The sequence below is a fragment of the Microcaecilia unicolor genome, chromosome 7 (genome assembly GCF_901765095.1).
Source record: "Microcaecilia unicolor chromosome 7, aMicUni1.1, whole genome shotgun sequence".
In the NCBI taxonomy this organism is placed as follows: Eukaryota; Metazoa; Chordata; class Amphibia; order Gymnophiona; family Siphonopidae; genus Microcaecilia; species Microcaecilia unicolor.
The window spans coordinates 98,987,950-99,013,153 of record NC_044037.1 but is presented as its reverse complement, the minus strand read 5'-3'; the positions used below and the strand labels follow the sequence as shown (position 1 = coordinate 99,013,153).

At 47.9% G+C, this 25,204-nt stretch overlaps 1 protein-coding gene across 2 annotated transcripts in view; it reads right to left on the bottom strand.

The window, feature by feature from the left end:
• TCTN3 (tectonic family member 3) overlaps positions 1–25,204 on the bottom strand; it is a 139,321-nt gene that overhangs the window by 67,363 nt on the left and 46,754 nt on the right. For both annotated transcript variants that reach the window (XM_030208732.1, XM_030208733.1), the window contains exons 3-5: positions 17,453–17,571; positions 16,333–16,463; positions 16,053–16,161 (exon numbers count right to left, since the gene is read on the bottom strand). In XM_030208732.1, the coding sequence (XP_030064592.1) occupies positions 16,053–16,161; positions 16,333–16,463; positions 17,453–17,571 (359 nt within the window). The remainder of the gene's footprint in view (positions 1–16,052; positions 16,162–16,332; positions 16,464–17,452; positions 17,572–25,204) is intronic.

Genomic DNA, 25,204 nt, shown 5'->3' with positions numbered 1-25,204 from the left:
AAATTGAAATCAGGCTGACAGACTGCCAATAGAACAGTGAAACAGGAAACAAGCACCGGAAACTGTTGCCAAGCAATAATGAGCATCTTAGAAACAGTCTCTACAGAGAAAAGGGAAGTGAAAAAAATGTCGCAGCAAGTTTAATATACCCAAATAATGTTTAGACAAAAAAGAAACATAACTGGCAGTACGGGAAAGTACAATAAGTGAATGTTGGAAGCAGCTTTGTTAAAAAAAAACCTTTAAAAGTAAAGTTAGTACTGAAAACAGAGAAACTTAGTCTTCAACAGGAGGGGAGGGGGTATAGAGAGGGAAAAAAAAACAAACTTTTAAAACTTTATAACCACATTGTGGAACACGATAAGATCTATCAGGCTGTCTCTTGCAGCATTAAAAAAAAAATGTCTCTGAGTTTGACGAAACCGGGCAACAGATTAGATTGCCAAATATAGCATCTTAATTCTGAAAGTCTCAGAAACAGTTTTAGAAAGCAAAAATAAAACAGCAGTGTTCAAATCGAACGGAGGGTCACCAATGTTGAGAATTTAGGGGTCCCGAGCCCCCCCAAGAAGGCTAAAGTGACCTTAATCTGACTCCATCTCTAAATAACACTAGTACTGGGGTAATCAAGGAGTTATTGCCTCTAAGGGAGACGTTAGGTCTAAGGAAAAGATACTAGCCTTATGACAAACTGGATTTAGATCACAAGTTATACAATGCATTTATACTTACAGCCTTTGATCATTAAGTGAAGCCCACAAATCATCATTTGGAATGAGGAGTTTATTTGCCAAGGTACAAGTCAAATCAGTGATTGACAACAGGCATGTACAATCAATTAATTATAGGAATATAATAAGCTGCAAACAGGTGTTAATTATTTGCTAATGTTTTATAATTTCTTTTACCAATTAGAGGTTTTACAAGGGAAAGCAATTAGGTAATTTGTCAATTTTGCTGGACACATTGGTTTCCCTTGGAGAGAGAGTGCCAACCCTTGTCTCTCTAACTTAAACCAGGAAATACCCGGATTTTTATAGGTGCCCTCAGGATATGGGTAATATGACAGTAGATATACCTGATTGGATCTATGCTAATGTCATGGTTGTCACTGATTGGCTCATGCTAATGAGTAGCTTCTATCTTGCTAACATGGTTTTGTCTTTAGCTCGCTTGACCACAAATCTTAAGCAAGACCCTGCAACCAGCTACACCTTTCCTTTCTCACACCATGGCTGACCACAATCCTGCTCACAGGAAAGTCTCATTTCTCAACTTGTTTTTCTAACTTACATTAGAGAAAATTCCACTCTGTAACAGATACGGGCTTCCATTTTGTGTTGAAATCCTCCATTTTGTTTCCATATCTATTAACTTTTCCTAATTTAGCTTATTTAGGCCTCAATCTGGGCTACAAATTAGGCCATACTTTTCCAGGAAGCTCCCAGTTATGTCAGCCATCAGATTTCTGACTCAGCCAAGGTCTGTAATGGCCTGAGCTCTATGACTGGGCCCTCCACCATTCCAGTGGAGGGGTCTCTGGCTGTACCATAATTATACAATAGTTACCTGTAGCAGGAATTCTCCGAGGACAGCAAGCTGAATATTCTCACAAGTGGGTCGACATCCGCATCGGCCTGGAACCGGCATTTTGTCATAGCAAAAAAGAAAAAAAAAAAGGTTTGCTAGAGTCTTCAGGCGCATGTGCAGCACGCACCGCGAATGCGGACTAACTTCCTGCCTGCCGCGCGAGCGAGTACCTCAGTTAAGTCTAAAGCATAAACAAATAAAGAAATAAATAACAACTCCAAGGGGAGGTGGGTAGGATTGTGAGAATATTCAGCCTACCGTCCTCGAAGAATACCTGCTACAGGTAACTATCTTCACTTTCTCCGAGGACAAGCAGGCTGTAATATACTCACAAGTAGGGTATCCCTAGCATCCAGGCTCACCCAAAACAATAAACATTGGTCAACTGGGCCTCACAACGGCGCGGACATAACGTAGGTTGACCTGAAACTATATACAGCTAGATGAGAGTGCAGCCTGGAACAGAATAAAAACAGGCCTAGGTGGGTGGAGTTGGATTCTAAACCTCAAACAGATTCTGCATCACCAACTGCCCAAACCAACTGTCGCGTCGGGTATCCTGTTCCAGACAGTAGTGTGAAGTGAATGTGTGGACTGAAGACCACGTTGCAGCTTTGCAAATCTCTTCAATAGAGACGGACTTTAAGTGAGCCACTGACGCAGCCATGGCTCTGACATGGCCCTCTAGAGTCAGCCCAGCTTGGGCACAAGTGAAGGAAATGCAATCTGCTAGCCAATTGGAGATTGTGCGTTTTACGATGACAATTCCCCTCCTGTTGGGATCAAAAGCAACAAATAACTGGGTGGACTGTCTGAAGGGCTTCGTCCACTCCACATAAAAAGCCAATGCTCTCTTGCAGTCCAAGATGTGCAAACTGCTTTCGCCAGGGTGGGCATGAGGACGGGGAAAAATGTTGGCAAGACAATAGACTGGTTCAGATGGAACTCCGACACCACCTTTGGCAGGAACTTAGGGTGTGTGCGGAGGACTACTCTGTTGTGGTGAAACTTAGTATAAGGTGCAGCCACTACTAAGGCCTGAAGCTCACTGACCCTACAAGCTGAAGTAACAACCACTAAGAAAATTACCTTCCAAGTCAAGTACTTCAGATGGCAGGAATTCAGTGGCTCGAAAAGAGCTTTCATCAGCTGGGTGAGAATGATGTTGAGATCCCATGACACTGGCGGGGGTTTGACAGGAGGCTTTGACAACAGCAAACCTCTCATGAAGCGAACAACTAAAGGCTGTCCAGAGATAGGCTTACCCTCTACACGCCGATGATAAGCATTAATTGCATTAAGGTGAACCCTTACGGAGTTGGTCTTGATACCAGACTGACAAGTAACATAGTAACATAGTAGATGACGGCAGAAAAAGACCTGCACGGTCCATCCAGTCTGCCCAACAAGATAAACTCATATGTGCTACTTTTTGTGTATACCTTACCTTGATTTGTACCTGTCCTTTTCAGGGCACAGACCGTATAAGTCTGCCCAGCCTCCTAACCACCAGCCCCGCCTCCCACCACCAGTTCTGGCACAGAACGTATAAGTCTGCCCAGCACTATCCCCGCCTCCCAACCACCAGTCCCGCCTCCCTCCACCGGCTCTGGCACAGAACGTATAAGTCTGCCCAGCACCATCCCCGCCTCCCGCCACCGGCTCTACCACCCAATCTCAGCTAAGCTCCTTAGGATCCATTCCTTCTGAACAGGAATGTAGTAGAAGGTACTCAAGCTGGGTCTGACAAGAGAGGACCTATGGCCTTGCTGTCACACCAGACGGCAAACCACCTCCTTTTGAAAAAGTAACACCTCTTTGTGGAATCTTTCCTAGATGCAAGCAAGACTCGAAAGACACCCTCTGAAAGACCCAAGGAAGCGAATTCTAAGTCCTCAACATCCAGGCCGTGAAAGCCAGGGACTGGAGGCTGGGATGTAGAAGCGACCCCTCGTTCTGGGTGATGAGGGTTGGAAAACACTCCAACCTCCACGGTTCTTTGAAGAAGAGGGCACCAAATCTGATGCGGCCAGAAGGGTGCAATCAAGATCACGGTTCCGCGGTCTTGCTCGAGTTTTAACGAACTCTTCCCTACTAGAGGTATGGGAGGATATGCATACAGAAGGCCTGTTCCCCAATGTAGGAAAAAGGCATCTGACACTAGTCTGTCGTGGGCCTGAAGCCTGGAACAGAACTGAGGGACCTTGTGAGTGATTTGAATGGCAAAAAAGCCACTGAGGGGGTGCTCCACGTTTGGAAGAGCTTGTGGGCTATGAACATATTCAGTGACCACTTGTGGGGTTGTATTACCTTGCTCAGTCTGTCGGCCAGACTGTTGTTTATGCCTGCCAGATAAGTGGCTTGGAGAAATATACCATGATGGCGTGCCCAAAGCCACATCTGGACGGCTTCCTGACACAGACGGCGAGATCCGGTGCCCCCCTGCTTGTTGGTGTAGTACATCACAACCTGATTGTCCGTTTGAATCAAGATAATTTGGTTGGACAGCCGATCTCTGAAAGCCTTCAGAGCGTTCCAGATCGCTCGGAGCTCTAGGAGGTTGATCTGAAGACCTGATTCCTAGAAGGACCAAGCTCCTTTAGTGTGGAGCCCATCTACATGAGCTCCCCACCCCAGGAGAGATGCATCCGTCGACAGCACTTTTTGTGGTTGAGGAATTTGGAATAATCGTCCCATGGTCAAATTGGATAGGACTGTCCACCATTGAAGAGAATTCCGAAAGTCAGTGGACAGTTGGATCACATCCTCTAGATTCCCCGTAGCTCGATACCACTGGGAAGCTAGGGTCCATTGAGCTGATCTCATATGTAGACATGCCATAGGTGTTACATGAACTGTTGAGGCCATGTGCCCCAAAACATCTGCCGAGTTGTGACCTGCTGAGACGCTCGAACTGTAGACACCAGGGACAGAAGGTTGTCTGCCCGTGTCTCGGGGAGATAAGCCCGAGCTGTCTTCGTGTCCAGCAGTGCTCCAATGAACTCCAATTTTTGAACAGGAGTGAGATAGGACTTGGAGTAATTTATTACAATCCCCAGTAGCTCTAGCACCTGAATAGTCATCCGCATGGACTCCAGAGCACCGTCCTCCATGGTGCTTTTCACCAGCCAATTGTCGAGATAAGGAAACGCATGCACCTTCCCAGCATGCGTAGCGATGCTGCAACTGCTGCTAGGCACTTTGTAAACACTCTGGGTGCAGACACCAGACCAAAGGGTAGTACACGGTACTGAAAATGCTGTGTTCCCAGCCCAAATTAAAGGTACTTCCTGTGAGCTGGAAGTATCAAGATGTGCATGTAAGCATCCTTTGAGTCCAGAGAGCATAGCCAACCGTTTTCCTGAATCATGGGAAGAAGGGTGCCCAGGGAAACCATCCTGAACTTTTCTCGGACTAAGAATTTGTTCAGGGCCCTTAGGTCTAGGATGGGACGCATGCCCACTGATTTCTTTTGCACAAGGAAGTACCTGGAATAGAATTCCCAGCCCTTCTTCCCCTGGTGGAACGGGCTCGACCACTTGGGCCTTTAGAAGGGCAGAGAGTTCCTCTGCAAGTACCTGCCTGTGCTGGGAACTGTATGAATGAGCTCCTGGTGGGCAATTTGGAGGTCTGGATTCCAGATCGAGAGTGTATCCTAACCAGATCGAGAGTGTATCCACTATTTGAAGAACCCACCTTTGGTGAAAAAAACATTAACCTCCCTCCAATCGGCAAATCGTCCGACACGGACACTTTTACAGTGGCTATGCTTTGCAGGAGCCAGTCAAAAGCCCGTCCCTTGCTTTTGCTGGGGAGCATCAGGGGCCTTAGGCGCATGCTGTTGATGAGAACAAGCACGCTGGTGCTGAGCCTGAATAGGTTGTCGGGACGCCAGAGTATACCTACCCCAAGCATAGGAATAGGGATCACACCGCACCCCCCCCAAAAAAAACTCCTGGATGAGGAGGATGTAGCAGAAGGCGCCTGGTGGGAGAGAGAAGCCATAGCATCATTGTGCTTCTTTATCTGGTCAACCAGATCTTCCACCTTCTCTCCGAAAACATTATCCCCCCCACCATCTTCTGTTGGACCGAGTGATCCAGGTCAGAGACACGCAGCCATGAGAGTCTGTGCATCGCTATACCCTGAGCAGAGATTCTGGATGCTACATCAAAAGTGTCGTAACTGCCCCTGGCCAGGAATTTACGACACGACTTCTGCTGAATAACCACCTGCCAAAAAGGCTTGGCCTGCTCTGGAGGGAGGGCATTGACCAAGGTAGACAGCTGCCTCACCGAGTTCCGCAAGTGAACGCTCGGGGAGAGCTGGTAAGATTGGATACGGGCAGCGAGCATAGCGGCTTGATACGTCTTCCTCCCAAAAAAAAGAGTCCAAGGGCTTAGTTTCTCTGCCTGGGGGCGCCAAGGCATAGTCCCTAGTACTCTTGGCTCTTTTGGCGGAGTCCACCACCATGGCACTGTGGGGTAACTGAGACCTCATCAACCCAGGTTCACCATGAATCCGATACTGGGAATCAGTCTTCTTTGGTATCACGGGACCAGACAGAGGGAACAACCAGCTTCGAATAAGGACTTTCTTAGGTGGAGGGGGGGAGGTTTAATCCAGGACCTTGAGCATCTCAGCCCTGGGCTCATCCTCCACCTCCATAAGCAGCAGCCATTTCCGGTACAAAAGATGAAAGAGAGGCAGTCTCCTTTCAGGTGGAGGGGAAGGTTCAGAGGGAATCCCAAAAGACTCATCGAAAGAAAGGTATCTAGGATCTTCCTCTGACTCCCACGAACACTCCCCTTCAGTATTGGAAAGCACTTCCCTAAGAGAACTCCGAGACTGAGCCTGCCTCGACGCCGAGGATTGACGTCCTCAATGGCGATGTCGAGAGGCCGACGCCTGCATGGACTACAGTGAAGTTTCCTCCTCCCGAATGGGAGTCGACCTGGGTGGCAGCCGACACCAGTACCACAAGTAGCACCGAAGACGGGGACCCCACCGCAGGTGAAGGGCCTGACGCTGCTGCAGCAAACAGCACGGAAAGCGCAAGCACCCCCAACGCTGAAGCAGACTGGCGCAGCAGTCCTTCCAGAAGTTCTGCAAGCAGGGCCCAGATGTGCTCGTCGAGAGCCACCATCAAAGAAGGATGAGGGGCTGGTGGCAGAATCTGCTGAGGCTCAGGAGCAGGTACCGGGCTGCCAAGAGGCTGATGCATCAGCACATCCTGTATGGAGGGGGAGCGATCCTGTCGGCACCGATGCTTCTCGGGTGCTGGGTCCTTCGATGCTCCAGAGCTCCAGGCACCATGTGTTGAAGGAGAACAGTGACGGTGCTTCTACACCTTCGCTCGATGCCAGTCATTGAGGCTCCTTGGTGCCAACGAGAACGACGTGGAATCCTCACATCTCCTCGGGGTCGGGTCCGATGATGGTCGGTACCGGGGGGGGGGGGCCTGCACAGCAGGAGGCCTCGAGGAACGTGGAGACCCACTCAATGCCTCATTGCTCCCAGCGTGTCTTGGCCTCTCAGCAGCTATTACCTCTGCTCCTAACGTCGATGCTTCCCTCGACGCCGCCGACATCGGTACCAATGTCTAAGGACCTGACAAAGCCCCAAAACGTTTCTCACATTGGGCTTCTAGAGCTACTTGGGTCCGTTTCTTCATACGAAGACACAGAGCACAAGCAGGTGAGCTGTGTTCGGACCCAAGGCACTGGATACACCAAGAATGGGTATCGGTCCCTGAGATGGTCCGGTTGCACCGAGTACAACGTTTGAAGCCGTTGTCTGATGACATGGAAGGAAAAACGGATCAAGCAAAATCAAAGGACTTGATTGTGCCAGTAAAAAAGGGCACAAAAAAGGAGAAACCCAACCGCGCGGCCTAAAACTGGCTGCGTCAAAAATAAAGGAAACTTAAAAATGGGGAAAAAAGAACTGAGGATTTTTTTTTTAAAGGAATCCTGTCTTTTTTTTTTTAAACAAACTAAATAAACGAAGAATAAACGCGAAAAATCTATAAAAAGAAGACTTTTCCCAGGTCAAAACGAGGAGCATAGAAGGAACCTGCCATACCTCGTCAAGGAAAAAAAGAAACTGGAGTACTCACTTGTTTGCTCGCTCGCGCACAGCAGGCAAAAAGTCAGTCCGCGCATGCACGCCCGAAGACTCTAGCAAACTTTTTTTCTTTTTTGCTATGGTAAAATGCCGGTTCCTGGGCCAATGCAGATGTCAACCCACTTGTGAGTATATTACAGCCTGCTTGTCCTCGGAGAATAACAATTCATAACAAGAAGTATCAGCAGTAGTAAACTCAAGAATCTCCTTAAGATATTGCCAAAGGAGGATTTCTGGTGATAACAAATATATGCAAGGAAAATTTAAAAAGAGCAGATTTCTACTCCTATTGGCATTCTCAATCATCTCAAGCTTCACATGAAGAGAATAAGAATCCTTAACATGGGAAGTTGAGATAGCCTGATTAGAAGAGACCCACTACTTTTTTTAATCCAATAATGCAATGTTAGTCTCACACACACAAGGAGTGACTCGGGCTGCACATACATCAGCGGGACATGTTTATCCACTCCTCCATGTGCAACTTTCTTCAAATCAGTCACCTTACTTTCTAATTCTTCCTACTTTCTTACCCATCTATATGTTACAACTTTGCCTTCCCCTTCACTACCAATTATAATGTTACGTATTGTGTTGACATTGCTAGTATACCATGCCATACTTTGTATTGTTTTCGAATATTTTTACTGCTGTAATTGCCTATTGCTCATGTTTGATCTATTCTTACTGTACACCGCCTTGAGTGAACTCCTTCAAGAAAGCGGTAAATAAATCCTAATAAATAAATAAATAAATAAATAAATAAATGTTTGAATCTACATTTACTAATGTATCCACTACATCCTGAGAAAAACTAAGTGAATGAGAAACAGCGATGTTCCTCAGTTTATACAAGTCTACAATATGGTGGAATGCTGGTTTATTGTGAAACTGAAAGACTCACTTATTTTACTATCATGTCTGATTCTCCCATATTATCAAAAGAAGGGCTGTATTCCTCCTTTGAACTGTGCTAGGTTCCATTTCAGCTGCAACATTCAATCTAACCACTATATTATCCAAATACTTAGTCCTAAAATGGCACTTCTGTTACTTCTCTTCAGTTTCAATAGTGTTTTACAAGCTTATCGATGGATGTTCAATGCCCTTCTCCCCTATCGTTGTTTTACATTCTGACATTTGGACTTAGTGCCATAGACTGCAATATTCAGACACAAAGTCAGGTGACAACCCTTCCACTTAGTTCAAGGGATTAATTTCCTTTTTGCTTTAGACACTCTTCTCTGATTCAAGGTTTGTTTTTCCTTATTATGGGACCCCTTTTCTACAGATTATCCTTGAATTTCAATTTTCTGCCATCTTCCCTTTTCCATTGATTTCCACATGTGTGGAGACGAAAGGTAAAATTATGTATCATACCTGATAATTTTCTTTCCATTAATCATAGCTGATCAATCCATAGACTGGTGGGTTGTGTCCATCTACCAGCAGGTGGAGATAGAGAGCAAACTTTTGCCTCCCTATATGTGGTCATGTGCTGCCGGAAACTCCTCAGTATGTCGATATCCAAGCTCCATCCGCAGGACTCAGCACTTAGAGAATTACACCCACAAAGGGACACTCTGCCCAGCTCACCACCGCCGAAATGGGGGAGGGGAATTAACCCAGCTCATCCCCACACAAGTGGGGGAGGGGAATCCGTCCAGCTCATCCCCGCGGAGCGGGGGAGGGACACCACCCCGCCGATGCGGGGGGATCTGGCTTATCCTGCAACCGCAACCGCGGGAGGAGCTGACTGACCCTAACACCGCCGAAGCGGGAGGGGTACAAAGCTGCCTTACAGCCGCACGAAGCGGGAGGGAGCGCCGGCAGAATTTATGTCTCAATCCAGCCCCGTAAAACGGAGGGGAGAGGAATGCAGCAGCTCACTGTAACACAAACTCGTCTCAACTCTTGAAGAATCCAATTGAAAAAACTTGAACACGAAGTCCTCCTGAACAGCAACTGAAGACTAAACTTGAATCTGAAATGCAACCAGAATATAAACAGTACAGATATCTGGGAGGGGCTATGGATTGATCAGCTATGATTAATGGAAAGAAAATTATCAGGTATGATACATAATTTTACCTTCCATATCATCATGCTGATCAATCCATAGACTGCTGGGATGTACCGAAGCAGTACTCACCCAGGGCGGGACATTGAAATCCCTGACCGCAACACTGAAGCTCCAAACCGGGCCTCCGCCCGAGCTGCCACAGTCAAGCGTTAATGCCTGGAGAAGGTATGGGCCGATGCCCAAATTGCCGCCTTGCATATCTCTGCCAAGGAGACGGACCCGGCCTCTGCCACCGAGGCCGCCTGAGCTCTAGTGGAGTGAGCCTTCAGCTGAATAGGCGGCACCTTCCCCGCGGCCACATAAGCCGCTGCAATGGCTTCCTTGACCCATCTTGCCACTGTAGGCTTAGCAGCCTGCAGACCCTTACGAGGACCTGCAAACAGGACAAACAGATGATCCGATTTCCGGAAATCATTGGTCACTTCCAAGTATCTGATGATGACTCGTCTCACATCCAGATATTTGAGAGCAGAGTATTCCTCTGGGTAGTCCTCCCTACGAAAGGAAGGGAGACAGAGCTGCTGATTCACATGGAAGCGAGAAACAATCTTGGGCAGGAAGGAAGGCACTGTGTGAATAGTCACTCCTGCCTCAGTGAACTGCAGAAAAGGCTCTCGACATGAGAGCGCCTGGAGCTCGGAAACTCTTCTGGCTGAAGTGATAGCCACCAAAAAGACTGCTTTCAACGTCAGGTCTTTCAGAGATGCCCTCGACAAGGGTTCAAAAGGCGGCTTCTGCAATGCTCTTAGTACCAGGTTGAGATTCCACGCAGGCACCACTGAGTGCAGAGGAGGGCGCAGGTGATTAACTCCCTTGAGAAAACGTACCACATCTGGCTGCGAAGCCAGGGAAGCACCCTTCAGGTGGCCCCTGAAGTAAGCCAGAGCCGCTACCTGGACTTTAAGGGAACTGAGCGACAGGCCTTTCTCCAGACCTTCTTGCAGGAACGCCAGCACTGAAGAAATTGAAGCAGTGAAGGGAGAAAGTGAGCCTGCTTCACACCACGCTGCAAAGGTACGCCAAACCCTGGCGTAAGCAGTAGAAGTAGAGCGCTTCCTCGCTCTCAGCATAGTGGCGATGACCTTGTCTGAGAAGCCCTTCTTCCTCAGACGCTGCCGCTCAATAGCCAGGCCGTAAGACCAAAGGGGGAGGGATCCTCCATCACCACGGGACCCTGATGCAACAGTCCCTGCTCCACTGGCAGCCGCAGAGGGTCGTCCACTGAGAGCCTGTCAAATCCGCATACCAGGGACGTCTGGGCCAGTCCGGACCCACCAGGATTATCCGGCCCGGATGCTTTGCCACCCGGTCTAGTACCCTGCCCAACATGGGCCAGGGCGGGAACACAGAGAAGCTCTTGTGTCGGCCACTGTTGGAGAAGAACATCTACTCCCAGAGATCGAGGGTCCCGTCCTCTGCTGAAAAAGCGCGGCACTTGGCAATTGGCCGATGACGCCATCAGATCTAGGCTCAGCTGGCCCCAGCGCTTCGTGATGTCCAAGAACGCCTGAGCCGATAACTGCCACTCTCCGGGATCCAAGGTATGGCGACTGAGAAAGTCCGCCTTGACATTCATGACTCCGGCAATGTGGGCAGCTGACAGCTGTTCCAGATTCGCTTCCGCCCACTGGCATAGATTCATGGCTTCCTTGGCTAGAGGGGCGCTCTTTGTACCTCCCTGGCGGTTGACATAGGCCACAGCCGTGCCATTGTCCGACAGGACCCGTACTGGCTTCAACGCCAGTACCGGGAGGAACTCCAAAAGTGCCAACCGAATGGCTCTGAGTTCCAGGAGGTTGATAGACCACTTTGCCTCTGCAGGAGACCAGAGCCCCTGCGCTGTCCTTCCCAAGCAGTGGGCTCCCCAGCCCGTCAAAGAGGCGTCCGTCGTGACGACAATCCACTCCGGGGTCACAAGAGGCATCCCTGCAGACAACTTGTCTGTCTTCAGCCACCAGCTCAGCGTCTTGCGCACTGCTGGGTCCAAGGGAAGGCGCACAGCATAATCCTCCGACACCGGAGTCCAGCGCTGCAGCAGAGAGTGTTGTAGTGGTCTCATATGAGCCCTGGTCCAGGGCACTACTTCCATCGTGGCCGTCATAGAGCCCAACAGCTGCACATAGTCCCAAGCCCGAAGCGGAGAGGCTACTAGGAACTGGTCCACCTGAGCCTGATGTTTGACAATCCGATTGTCCGGCAGGAACACTCTGCCCACTTGGGTGTCGAATCGAACTCCCAGATACTCCAGGGACTGAGTCGGGCGCAGCTGGCTTTTCTCCCAGTTGATGATCCACCCCAGGGAGCTCAAAAGAGCAATCACCCGGTCCACAGCTTTGCCGCACTCTGCATAAGAGGGGGCTCGGATCAACCAGTCGTCCAGATAAGGATGGACTTGTACTCCTTCCTTTCACAGGAAGGCCGCGATGACCACCATTACTTTGGAGAAGGTCCGCGGAGCAGTAGCCAACCCGAACGGGAGGGCTCTGAACTGGAAGTGTCGGCCCAGGACTGCAAAACGCAGAAAGCGTTGATGAGGAGGCCAGATGGGAATATGCAAGTACGCTTCCTTGATGTCCAAGGATGCCAGGAACTCCCCTGCCTTCACTGCCGCTATAACAGAGTGGAGAGTCTCCATGCGAAAGTGCCGAACTTTCAAGGCCCGATTGACCCCTTTGAGGTCGAGGATAGGCCGTACAGAACCTCCTTTCTTTGGTACCACAAAGTAAATGGAGTAACGTCCCTTGCCAAGCTGATTTTCTGGCACCGGAATGACCGCACCCAGGCGGATCAGATAGTCCAAGGTCTGCTGCACTGCCACAGCTTTGACCGGAGACTTGCAGGGAGAGAGTACAAACCCGTCTCTTAAGGGTCGGCAGAACTCTAGCTTGTAGCCGTCTCTGATGACTTCCAGCACCCAAGCGTCTGAAGTTACTCTGGTCCACTCGCCCAGAAACGAGGACAGGCGTCCTCTAATCTGCACTGGGCCATGGACCAGGACCCCGTCATTGGGTACGAGACCCTGGGGGAGGACCGGAGGGCGCACCTCCGGGACGGCGGTCTCTGCGAAAGGAATGCTGGTTGGGGGAGAAGTTCCTCTTGAAGGAAGAAGGGGCAGAGGAGCTCGACTTGCCCGGGCGGTACCGACGGGCTTCCTGAAACCGTCCTCTGGAGATACCGGGGCGAGCACTGGCCCGAGCCCTGACCTCTGGTAACCTCTTGCCCTTAGACGTGCCGAGATCGGTCACGATTTTGTCCAGCTCGACCCCAAAGAGCAGCTTGCCTTTAAAAGGCAACTTAGCCAGGCGGGACTTAGAGGCGTGGTCAGCAGACCAATGTTTCAGCCAAAGCCACCGCCGCGCAGAGACTGTCTGAGCCATACCTTTAGCCGAGGCTCTCAAGACATCATACAGTAAGTCTGCCAAATAAGCCAAGCCCGATTCCAGGGCCGGCCAATCAGCCCTCAAGGAAGGATCCGAGGGGGAAGCCCGCTGCACAATCGTCAGGCACGCCCTGGCCACATAGGAGCCGCAAACTGAGGCCTGCAAACTTAAGGCAGCCGCCTCGAAGGACGACCTTAAGACCGCCTCCAATCTTCTGTCTTGGGCGTCCTTTAGGGCCGTGCCACCTTCCACCGGCAACGCCGTTTTCTTAGTCACCGCAGTGATTAAAGAATCCACGGTAGGCCAAACAAAGGCCTCCCGTTCACTTTCAGGCAAAGGATAGAGGCGGGACATAGCCCTAGCCACTTTGAGGCTCGCTTCCGGGACATCCCATTGAGCCGAAATTAAGGTGTGCATGGCATCATGCACGTGGAAGGTTCTAGGCGGGCGCTTCGTCCCCAGCATAATGGCGGAGCCAACAGGGGCTGAGGGAGAGACGTCCTCTGGAGAGGAAATCTTCAAAATGCTCATGGCCTGCACTAACAGGTTGGGCAAATCCTCTGAGCGAAAGATCCGCGCTGAAGAGGGGTCATCCGCTCCATCCGAGCGGGAATCCGTCTCCTCCAAGGAATCCCCAAAGGACCGTTGGGAGAACTCAGATACGCTGCCCTCATCTACATCAGAGGAAACAGCGTCCTCTAAGGCCTGGGAATCCACCCAGGGGGCGTTTACTTCCGGGGCCCTCAACCCCTTTATCGGACAAGGGAGAAGGGGCAGCGTTCTGCATAAGGAAGGCCTGATGCAGCAGCAAAATAAACTCGGGGGAGAAACCCCCCAGACTGTGCAATTCAGCAGCCTGGGCCACAGCCCTAGACGCACCCTCAACTGGCGCTCGCAAAAGAGCGGGGGAGAACCATGCTGCGCATCCAAGATGGCGTCCGGCGCGACACTCCGCGAAGGAGCCGCGCGGGAAGAACAGCGCTTAACTTTAGCCACTTTTTTGCCGTCGCCCAAATCAAGGGCGGCCATGGCATGAACGTCTCCCAGCTCAAGGGCGGCCCAAGAAGAAGCCGTCCGAGCAGAGTGGCCGGCCAAAATGGCGGAGGCGAGTAGCGGGGGATGGGCGTTTATGGCGGGAAAAACCGCCGCACCGGAGGAAGACCCGGGACACTGACCGGCCTCCGAACTGACACCCAACAAGGGCGAATCAGGCTTTAAGACCCCCGCATCCCCGCTAGAAGCGCACACGCGGTCCGGGGAGCGATTCTTCACGCCCTCGCCCTCCGACGCCATAGGCCACGTGGAGATCGATCGGGGAACCCCCTGCCCGCTATAAAAAGGTAAAAATTACCTGCTTCTCGCTCCGAGCTGTAACGACCTGGTGTCCCAGTGAGTAGCTGCAATAAACGTTTAAATAAACGTCAAAATAAACGCCTTTAAGGACGTCCAAAATTTTTTTTTTTTTTTTTACGGAGCCAGCGGGAGGGGGGAGAAAAGGAGGGACCTGGCGCCACCAGGTTTGCACTTGCTCAAGAAGAGCCCTCAACCCCAGGTACTCAACAAAACCTAAAAATTAGGCTTGGAGACCTAGCCAGAGCTGCTGCTGTGTGTGACCACCACCTGCTGAGATAGAGAACATACTGAGGAGTTTCCGGCAGCACATGACCACATATAGGGAGGCAAAAGGATTGCTCTCTATCTCCACCTGCTGGTAGATGGACACAACCCACCAGTCTATGGATTGATCAGCATGATGATATGGAAGGGACAGTTTTTTTTTCTTCAGGTACTAATAGCTTCAGCTTTTTCTTGTTCTATGTCTTTCACAGGTCTCCTCTGGAATTTCAATTGAGGGTACAGTTCCCTTCCCTTGGATTACATGGGCCTTAGCCTGTACTTAGGAACCTTAGGAAGCCCTTTTAGAAAACAAACAACAACAAAAAACAAACAACCCAGTCAGTCCTCTGTGTTCATAGACATGTTTCTTTCCTACGCTGACAATGCTGCTTTCTAAAGTTCTCAGTCAGATCACTGAGTGCTCTCAAGTATGATTAGCAACTGTTCCTGGCTTTTTCTTTTGGAGCTTCACTCCCTACACCTCTCCAGAGGGGAGTCATGTTCTTCACAGTATTTCAGGAAATTTCAACTTTGGTTTTCCTTCTCCCTCAGACTTTTTTTTTTTTTGTCGTTGTTTCAAAATTCTAGACCTGCCCCTTCTGGGTACAGCTTTGCAACATCCCACTTTTTCTGGACTAGTCTGGTATGGACGCTAGAACTAAAGAAAATAAAATGTTTCCTTCCTTTAATCCTACCAGAGCAGACCAGTTCAGAAACTCTCCCTGGTTGATTTTATTTCTGCTATGTGGTGTTTTTTCCTAGTTTTCTCTTTTTTCAGATTTCATTGCTTTTGTTTTCAAGCTTCTCTAACGTACTTCATTTCATACTTCTAACTCAGTGAAAAGAAATGTATGTCAGTAGAATATATGCCTCACTTGTCAGTTCAAATATTGCACGAATCTGATATTTTCTCTCCAATATTGACTGACTCTCTATGGCTGCATGATACCCTTAAGGGGCGAATCACTTTGAACAACTTTCTTTCTTTGTCTCCATCCAATGGTCGACAGACATAACCCACTTGTTCTGGAACAGTCTGGTAGGACTAAGGAAAGACAATTCACAGGCAAGACAATTTTTCCCTCCTATTCCAGGAAGCCTGGATAGACATCAAAACGTACACATCTAGAAAAAAGAAAGGATGCAGTCAGGGATGTACAATAAGAAAGAAGCTCTGAGCCAAAGAAAAAGTTGAAGTTTTGTTTGCTTCTCACCACATAAGAGAACACACCACTACACTGATGTCTTTGTATTACCTGCAGGATTCCTGTCTACACAGCCTCCTCCTGCTCCTACGGGCACTGGCTGCCTGAGAACACCCAGTGTGGCTGAGGCGTTAAAGAAAGTCAGGATTGGATCGCCAGCCTACATAGCAAAATAGAAGGACTAATCAGTGAAAACCTGAATTAGAAGCAACACAGTCACAGATTTGATACTTCACACATACATATCTAGGGATTCCATGTGATCTGTTACATGCCTTCTATGTAATCAGTCAGATTTATTTCTACCCCCAGGGCCTCCTCATCAACTCACCCTGTAATAAGCAGGGAAGGAAGGAAGAGCCTGTGAAGGGAAGATGAAAGTGGCACCACCATACTGTGCTGTAAGCGTCTGGAAATTACTTTCACTGAAATTCTGTGGCTGCACAAAATAATTCAGATGGGCTACAAACAAACAACAAAAAACAAAGTGGCATCAAATATGCAATTATCTACTCATGAAATGGGCTAGTTTGGATTTTAACACTGATTTGGTACGCTGCTAGGATTTAATATTTGAGATGCGCTAATGTATTCACAGAGACATTAAGCCTGGAACTTTGGGATCCACCTGTTAGTGGGAACTGAGAAATGGTCAACTGGGATAATTAACTGAGTTAACTACAGTTGGTTAAGATGCTTGAATTGGTCAGATAGTATCTATGAACTGGTCAGCTGGTATGACAGAGTTGACATGAATGTAAAACAAATTAAGAATTGGATATTCCTTCCTTTTGTACGAAACACATACACCACATAGAGCAATCAGGATAAAAAAATCTTCAAATAATTATACAAGTAACGGATTCAAATTTTTAATAAAAAAAAAAAACGTTTGGGAAGCTTGCCAGGTGCCCTTGGCCGGGATTGGCCGCTGTCGTGGACAGGATGCTGGGCTCGATGGACCCTTGGTCTTTTCCCAGTGTGGCATTACTTATGTACTTAATAGTATAACCACATATAAAAACATATAAATAATACAGTCATGTGGTAAAGATTAGTTGTTTGTTAGTCCATCACATTTATATTCATTCACCTAAATGTGATGGACTAACCATAAATAATTTGTATCTATTACTTGTATAATTATCTGAACATGGATCAGTTACTCTGAATAAAATCATTATTCTATTCAAAAATAAAAGCCTGAATGCTTAAGACTCAGATTGTATCTACGGCTTGTTCGTTGGAATCCATGTGCTAGGATGACATGATCAATCAGCTGGAGAGGTAAGGTCGATATGTATGGCTTCAATAACTGCCTTTTTAAAATCTTTTTTGCCTTGACATCTAGACTGGCCTCCTATGTTAAGTACAGTTGTCACTAGTTGTTTGAACAATGGATTCTGATTATTCTACATCATTTCTCTCTTAGCAGCATTAATTTCACTCACGGTCATCCATGAGGATGCAGAACTGTACTGTCGTTCCCAAAGTAGAGATGGTTTCTGTATGCAGAGGGGAATTACTTCTGAATATTAGGGTACTGTCCACGCATACCTGACAGACTGCCCTGGGTAAACAAAGAAACAGAAAAATTAGTTCTTACCTGATAATTTTCTTTTCATTAGTCCCAACAGATCACTCCAGAGACTTGTGGGTTATGCCCATCTACCAGCAGGTGGAGATAGAGAGAATGAAATAGCTCTGCCATATAGCCTACTATGTAGCAGCCTCATTTCCAGTATGTGCAATAACAAAACAGTCAAAACAGAAAGAATAACAAAAATGTCCTACCTCTAGAAATTACAATGAGCAAAAATTACCAGACAAAACAAGACAGGAATCAGACAGTGCAAACCAACTTCAAAGTAGGGCCATGCCCTTGCCGGAATGAAAAAAACGTCCCTGCTTTGCACCTCCAACAGCAACTTTTTATGTTCTGTGTTTTTAAAGAGCATCTGCAAACAAAACTTATCCAAGAACAACAGCAACAAATATACAGACAGAAACCAATCCCATAACTAACCCCTGGATTGATCTGTCAGGACTAATGGAAAGAAAATCAAGAACAAAATAGTTTTTCCTGCCATAGGATCCCGCAGATCAATCCAGACTGATGGGATGTAAAAAAAAGCAGTCCCTAAATAGGGTGGGATGCTGCGGACCCCACCGAAAGAACCAAAGTGCCAAACATGGAATCTGTTCACGCCGCCATATCCAAGGTATGCAAAGAGGCTCAGGTAGTCGCCCTACATATTTCTTCCAGTGAGAATGCACGGGCCTCTGTCCACAATGTGGCCAATGCTCAAGTAGAATAAGCCCACAACACTATTGGCGATCACTGGCTAGCCAAAAGATACATGGAATCAGTGGCTTCCCAAATCCAGCAGGCGATGGTTGCTTTCAAAGCAGCCTCACCCCTCCTGGGACCCGACAGCAGATCAAATGATCTGATCGTCGCTGAAGGGTATTCATAACCTGCAAAGTGCACCTCAGTACTCTCTGAACGTCCAGACAGTGCAGTTGCGCAAAATCCAACAGATAATCTTCCTCTTGAAAGGAGGACAGAAAAATGGGCGGGTTGAGATGAAACACTTACACCACGTTCAGCAAAAAAAATGGAACCGTCTGAAAAGTCACCCCCCATTCCAAGAACCAGAGAAAGGGAACCCCACAGGACACAGTCTGCAACTTGGACATCCAACAAGCCAAAGACATCACCACCAGGAAGACAGCCTTAAGAGTAATATCTTTCTCCATGGCCTCGTGAACTGGGAAGGCTCTAAGCAGTTGCCTAGTGCTAGCCATCTTCGGGTTCACTGCTGTAGAGGCGTGGGCCCCCTCATCTTTGATATTAAGCGCCTCCAGTGCCTTAATGAATGACGGCAATGCCAACTTATAAAAGATCCAGACTGCTGTTGGGTCATCCAGCTCCTCACCTGACAACTCCCCCTCCTCCAGATCCTAACACCAGGGGGTCTGACCACAGCACACAGACAGATCCTCCACGAACTCCACCAACCGCCCCCCCCTCAGAGAAGGGTCCCACATGCCGTCGCTTCAAAGTAGGGTCCACGTGGGAGGATGGCAGCACAGAGTCCAAACTCCCCATGTGCCCCAAAGGGGAACCAAGAGGCAAAGCTGGAAGCAACTGCTGCCCAGACCGTTTGAGGACACTGGCCTGCTGCAGCAGCCTCTGTGCTAGACATGCCAGGCAGCAGCCCCCAAAGAAGGGCGCAACTGCAGTGCATCAGGAAGCCCTCCTGAGGTTTCAGGCAAGACAGATAAGATGGCAACCGAAGAAGAAAATGGAGCCGTGTCGGAAGGAGAAGGAGAGAGCGCACCCAAACTCAGGAAACCTCAGACTCGGTGAGAAGAGGGCTGTCTGCACCCTGCAAGGCATCTGAACAGCTTGCCGAACAGAGACTCAACACTGCTCGCTGCTTTCCACAGCGGGAACATTGCTTCACAGTTTCCACAGCCATGCTCCGTTGATTCGCACAGCCGTGAAAGCTGACAGCAAACATGTAAAGGGACATGCATCAAATTAACCCGAGGTGCCTCCCAATCCTGGGTCTCCGTCGTCCGTCCAAAAAAGGGTTCTCACCCACACTGACCTGGAAGGCAGCCTCCAAGCCACCAGAGCCATTGGCAAATGCACCTTCTGCCTGTCCTGTAGGTGTTTTCTGTTTTGTTTTTTTTACTCAGTGTGCTGCCATTCTGTGAGGAAGACACCCACTATAGAGGGAAAGACTCGGATCGCTGGGGAACTGGGGGTGGGGTAGGGACCTATCAGCAACAGGTATGCCCCGCCCACCCAAAGATGGCACCAAACAGCAAAACACCTCCAGGCTCAACAGAACTAGAAAATCTAGAATTGGTGCACCCCCACAGAAGAATCCAGGAGCTTGTGAGAAGCCGTCCACTGCAAGGAGGTTAGACTGAGAACAGGAGACTGCATCACATCAAAAAGCTAAAGCCCATTAGGTTTATCTTCCTTTCACTCTCCTCTGTGCAGCCATCATCCCCATTTACCCAAAACAAAGCGAGCAAACCTATGAGCTACTCTATCCACATTGTCGTTCTTTAATGATGGTTGCATTTTTATATGATTTCACTTATATTTTCAAACATAACGGCTTGTGCACAATACAAATGTACACAGAGGAAGTATTGGTTTCATCAGTTAGAGAAGTAATTAGATCTAAATTGTAAATCATTGTGACATTTGGAGTGCCTGGTTATAGAGACTCCATGTATTCTTGCAGATATGTTTTCACCTAGTAAAGGGCCACCAACACAGATGATATGTTATGAGAATCAGATGCTTTATAATAAGATTTACTATTTATAACATAGTAACATAGTAGATGACGGCAGAAAAAGACCTGCACGGTCCATCCAGTCTGCCCAACAAGATAAACTCATATGTGCTACTTTTTGTGTATACCCTACACCTTGATTTGTACCTGTCCTCTTCAGGTCACAGACCGTGTAAGTCTGCCCAGCACTATCCCCGCCTCTCACAACCGGCTCTGGCACAGACCGTATAAGTCTGCCCAGCACTATCCCCGCCTCCCACCACCAGCTCTGGCACAGACCGTATAAGTCTGCCCAGCACTATCCCCGCCTCCCACCACCAGCTCTGGCACAAACCATATAAGTCTGCCCAGCACTATCCCCGCCTCCCAACCACCAGCCCTGCCTCCCACCACCGGCTCTGCCACCCAATCTCAGCTAAGCTCCTGAGGATCCATTCCTTCTGAACAGGATTCCTTTATGTTTATCCCATGAATGTTTGAATTCCGTTACCGTTTTCATCTCCACCACCTCCCTCGGGAGGGCATTCCAAGCATCCACCACTGTCTCCATGAAAAAATACTTCCTGACATTTTTCTTGAGTCTGCCCCCCTTCAATCTCATTTCATGTCCTCTCGTTCTACTGCCTTCCCATCTCCGGAAAAGGTTCGTTTGCGGATTAATACCTTTCAAATATTTGAACGTCTGTATCATATCACCCTTGTTTCTCCTTTCCTCCAGAGTATACATGTTTAGGTCAGCAAGTCTCTCCTCATACGTCTTGTAATGCAAATCCCATACCATTCTCGTAGCTTTTATTTGCACCGCTTCAATTCTTTTTACATCCTTAGCAAGGCCCCAAAACTGAACACAATACTCCAGTTGGGGCCTCACCAACGAATTATACAGGGGCATCAACACCCCCTTTCTTCTGCTGGTCACACCTCTCTCTATACAGCCTAACAACCTTCTAGCTACGGCCACCGCCTTGTCACACTGTTTTGTCGCCTTCAAATCCTCAGATACTATCATCCCTAGATCCTTCTCCCAGTCCGTACCTACCAGACTCTCACCACCTAACACATACGTCTCCCGTGGATTTCTATTCCCTAAGTGCATCACTTTGCATTTCTTCACATTGAATTTTAATTGCCAAACCTTAGACCATTCTTCTAGCTTCCTCAGATCCTTTTTCATGTTTTCCACTCCCTCCCGGGTGTCCACTCTGTTACAGATCTTAGTATCATCCGCAAATAGGCGGACTTTACCTTCTAACCCTTCGGCAATGTCACTCACAAATATATTGAACAGAATCGGCCCCAGCACCGATCCTTGAGGCACTCCACTACTCACCTTTCCCTCCTCCGAGCGAATTCCATTAACCAACACCCTGTGGCGTCTGTCCGTCAACCAGTTCCTAATCCAGTTCACCACTTCGGGTCCTATCTTCAGCCCATCCAGTTTATTTAAGAGCCTCCTGTGGGGGACTGTGTCAAAAGCTTTGCTGAAATCTAAGTAGATTACGTCTATAGCTCGTCCCTGATTCAATTCTCCTGTCACCCAATCAAAGAACTCAATGAGATTCGTTTGGCACGATTTCCCTTTGGTAAAACCATGTTGTCTCGGATCTTGCAACTTATTGGCTTCCAGAAAATTCACTATCCTTTCCTTCAGCATCGCTTCCATTACTTTTCCAATAACCAAAGTGAGGCTTACCGGCCTGTAGTTTCCAGCTTCTTCCCTATCCTATCACCACTTTTGTGAAGAGGGACCACCTCCGCCGTTCTCCAATCCCTTGGAACCTCTCCCGTCTGCAAGGATATATTAAACAAATCTTTAAGAGGACCCGCCAGAACCTCTCTGAGCTCCCTCAATATCCTGGGGTGGATCCCGTCCGGTCCCATGGCTTTGTCCACCTTTAGCTTTTCAAGTTGTTCATACACACTCTCTTCCGTGAACGGTGCTCTATCCACTTCATTCTCATTTGTACTTTTTCCAGTCCATCGCGGTCCTTCTCCAGGATTTTCTTCTGTGAAAACAGAACAAAAGTATCTATTTAGCAAATTTGCTTTTTCTTCATCATTATCCACATAGCGGTTTGCAGTATCTTTTAGTCTCACAATTCCCTTTTTAGTCATTCTCCTTTCACTAATATACCTGAAGAAATTTTTGTCACCCCTTCTTACATTTCTAGCCATTTGTTCTTCCGCTTGCGCTTTCGCCAGACGTATCTCTCTCTTGGCTTCTTTCAGTTTCATCCGGTATTCCTCCCCGTGTTCCTTTTCTTGAGTTTTTCTGTATTTCTGGAACACCAAACTCTTTAGCTTTTATTTTCTCAACCACTTCTTGGAGAACCATATTGGTTTCCTTTTTCTCTTGCTTTTATTTACTTTCCTTACATAAAGGTTTGTGGCCCTATTTATAGTTTCTTTCAGCATGGACCACTGTCTGTACGGGCGACTACTTCTCGTACTTCCTCCCAGCCCATCATCTCCTTCCTGAGGTATTCCCCCATTTTACTAAAGTCAGCACGCTTGAAATCCAGGACTTTTTGAATGGCTGCTCTCCACTTTAGCTGTTATATCAAACCAAACTGTTTGATGGTCACTGCTGCCCAGGTGGGTACCTGCTCGGATATTTGACACGCTATCCCCATTTGTGAGCACCAGATCCAGCGTCGCTCCCTCCCTCGTGGGTTCCGTCATCATTTGTCTGAGCAAAACACTTTGGAAAGCATCCATGATCTCTCTACTTCTTTCCGATTCCGCAGATGGAACCTTCCAATCTACATCTGGCAGATTGAAATCTCCCAGCAACAGCACCTCTCTCTTGTTTCCCAACTTTTGAATATCTGCGATCAGGTCTTTATCTAATTCATCCAATTGTGTTGGAGGTCTGTAGACAATACCCATGTGGACAGAGGTTATATCATCTCTTTTTAAGGAGATAAGGATAGAATAGAGACCTCTGGATTTAGCCAACAGCGGGTCATTAGAGACTTTGGTAAGTGCAGTTTCAGTAGAGTGAAGAGGGCGGAAACCAGATTGGAGTGGGACAAGAATAGGTTGAGAAGAAAGGAAATCAAAACAGCGGCGGTGAACAGCGCTCAAGTAATTTGGAGAGGGAAGGGAGATGGGGCGATAGTTGGAGGGACAGGTAGGGTCAAGTGAGGGTTTTTTAAAGGAGTGGAGTGACAACAGCATGTTTGAAGGCCATAGGAACAGTTGTAGTGGACAGTGAGAGATTAAGGATGTGACAGATGACAGGGATGATAGTAGGAGAGATAGTGCTAAGTAGATGAGTGGGGATGGGATCAGATGAACAGGTAGTACATTTAGAGGAGGAAAGAAGAAGGACAGTTTCCTCAGTAGAAACTTCAGAGAAGGAGGAAAAAGAAGGAGAGGAAGGGGAGTAGGGGGTGTGGATTAAGGGAGAGAGAGGTGGGGAGGGTTTGGATGAAAATTCAAGGTTAATCTTACGGATTTTCTCGTGGAAGTGCTCAGCTAGGGTCTGAGGAGATAGAGAAGGGGGAATTGGGGACGGAGGCACTTTGAGAAGAGAGTTCAGCGTGGCGAAGAGAAGTCGAGGGTTAGAGCCAAGGGAATTTGTCAATTAGGTGAAGTAATCTTGTTTGGCCTGCGAAAGGGCAGACTGGAAGGAATTAAGCATGAATTTGAAATGAATGAATTCGGCGAGGGTGCAGGATTTAAGCCAAGAATGTTCAGCAGAGCGGGCACAGGAACGAAAGTAGCGGATTTTAGAGGTTAGCCAAGGTTGGGGTTTGGTACACCTAGTAGGACGGGGCATGGGAGGGGCAAGAGTGTCCAGAGGAGAGAATAGTATCATAAGAAGAAACTGCTTCATTGACAGATTTAGATGAAGTGGTGAAGAGAAAAGGTTAGAGACACAAGAGGACAGAGTAAGGGGGTCAATAGCTTGAAGATTCCTAGATGTGGGGGTTGAGATTGGGTGGGACTGGGGAGGAGGGTGCTTAAGTGTGAAGGTTAATAGGTGATGGTCAGAAAGGGGGAGAGCTGAGGAACAGAAGCTGGAGGGGAAGCAGTTGGAGGAGAGGATAAGGTCGAGACAGTGATCATTTTGGTGGGTAGGTGCAGATGAACATAGCTGAAGATTGAATGAGGACGTTAAGGCAAGGAATTGGGAAGCATAAGAGTTAGAGGAATCATCAACGTGGATGATGGAGGGGGATGTAGGTTCAAGAAAGAAGGAAAGCCAGGCGTCAAAGTCAGTGAGAAAGGATGAAAGAGCCTAAAAAGACCTGCACGGTCCATCCAGTCTGCCCAACAAGATAAACTCATTTGTTGTTTTCGGTGAGCCTGGTAGCTAAGGTTTCCCACGTGTGAGTATGACATGGGCTGTTTGTCCTCGGCAAAAGCGAAGATACAGCAGGCCAGTCATTTTCATATACCCTCCCACCTCCCCTTGGAGTTGTTTTTGTACAGCTATTGTACTGTATTGCTGGTCCCATGCCCTTGCAGCAGGTGGGAAGGCACTTTCGCATGTGCAGTGGTGACATTGGCAAGTGCTCTTACATTTGTATACGCTATAAACACATTCCACACCAGGCAACGTGGATGACATCACCTACACATGAGAATGCACAATCTTTAAAAAAAACCAAAACATTAATTAGGTTGAAACCTGAGAGCATTTAACATCTTTTTTTTCCTGTGCCTACATCAAAAGAAAAAGGTGGCATGTGGAAACTTGCTCCTTTTGTTTTATGGAATGCAGTGGTATATTATAAAAATGAGCTTGCCTCTTTTTATTACTACTACTTCACAGGGTGATATTGAATAATAAGGGAAGGGCTTCCTTCATGCAGAATTTCTGTTCAGAATTAGTGTAAATGTGCCACTATTGTTCAGTTCAGTTAATTATGT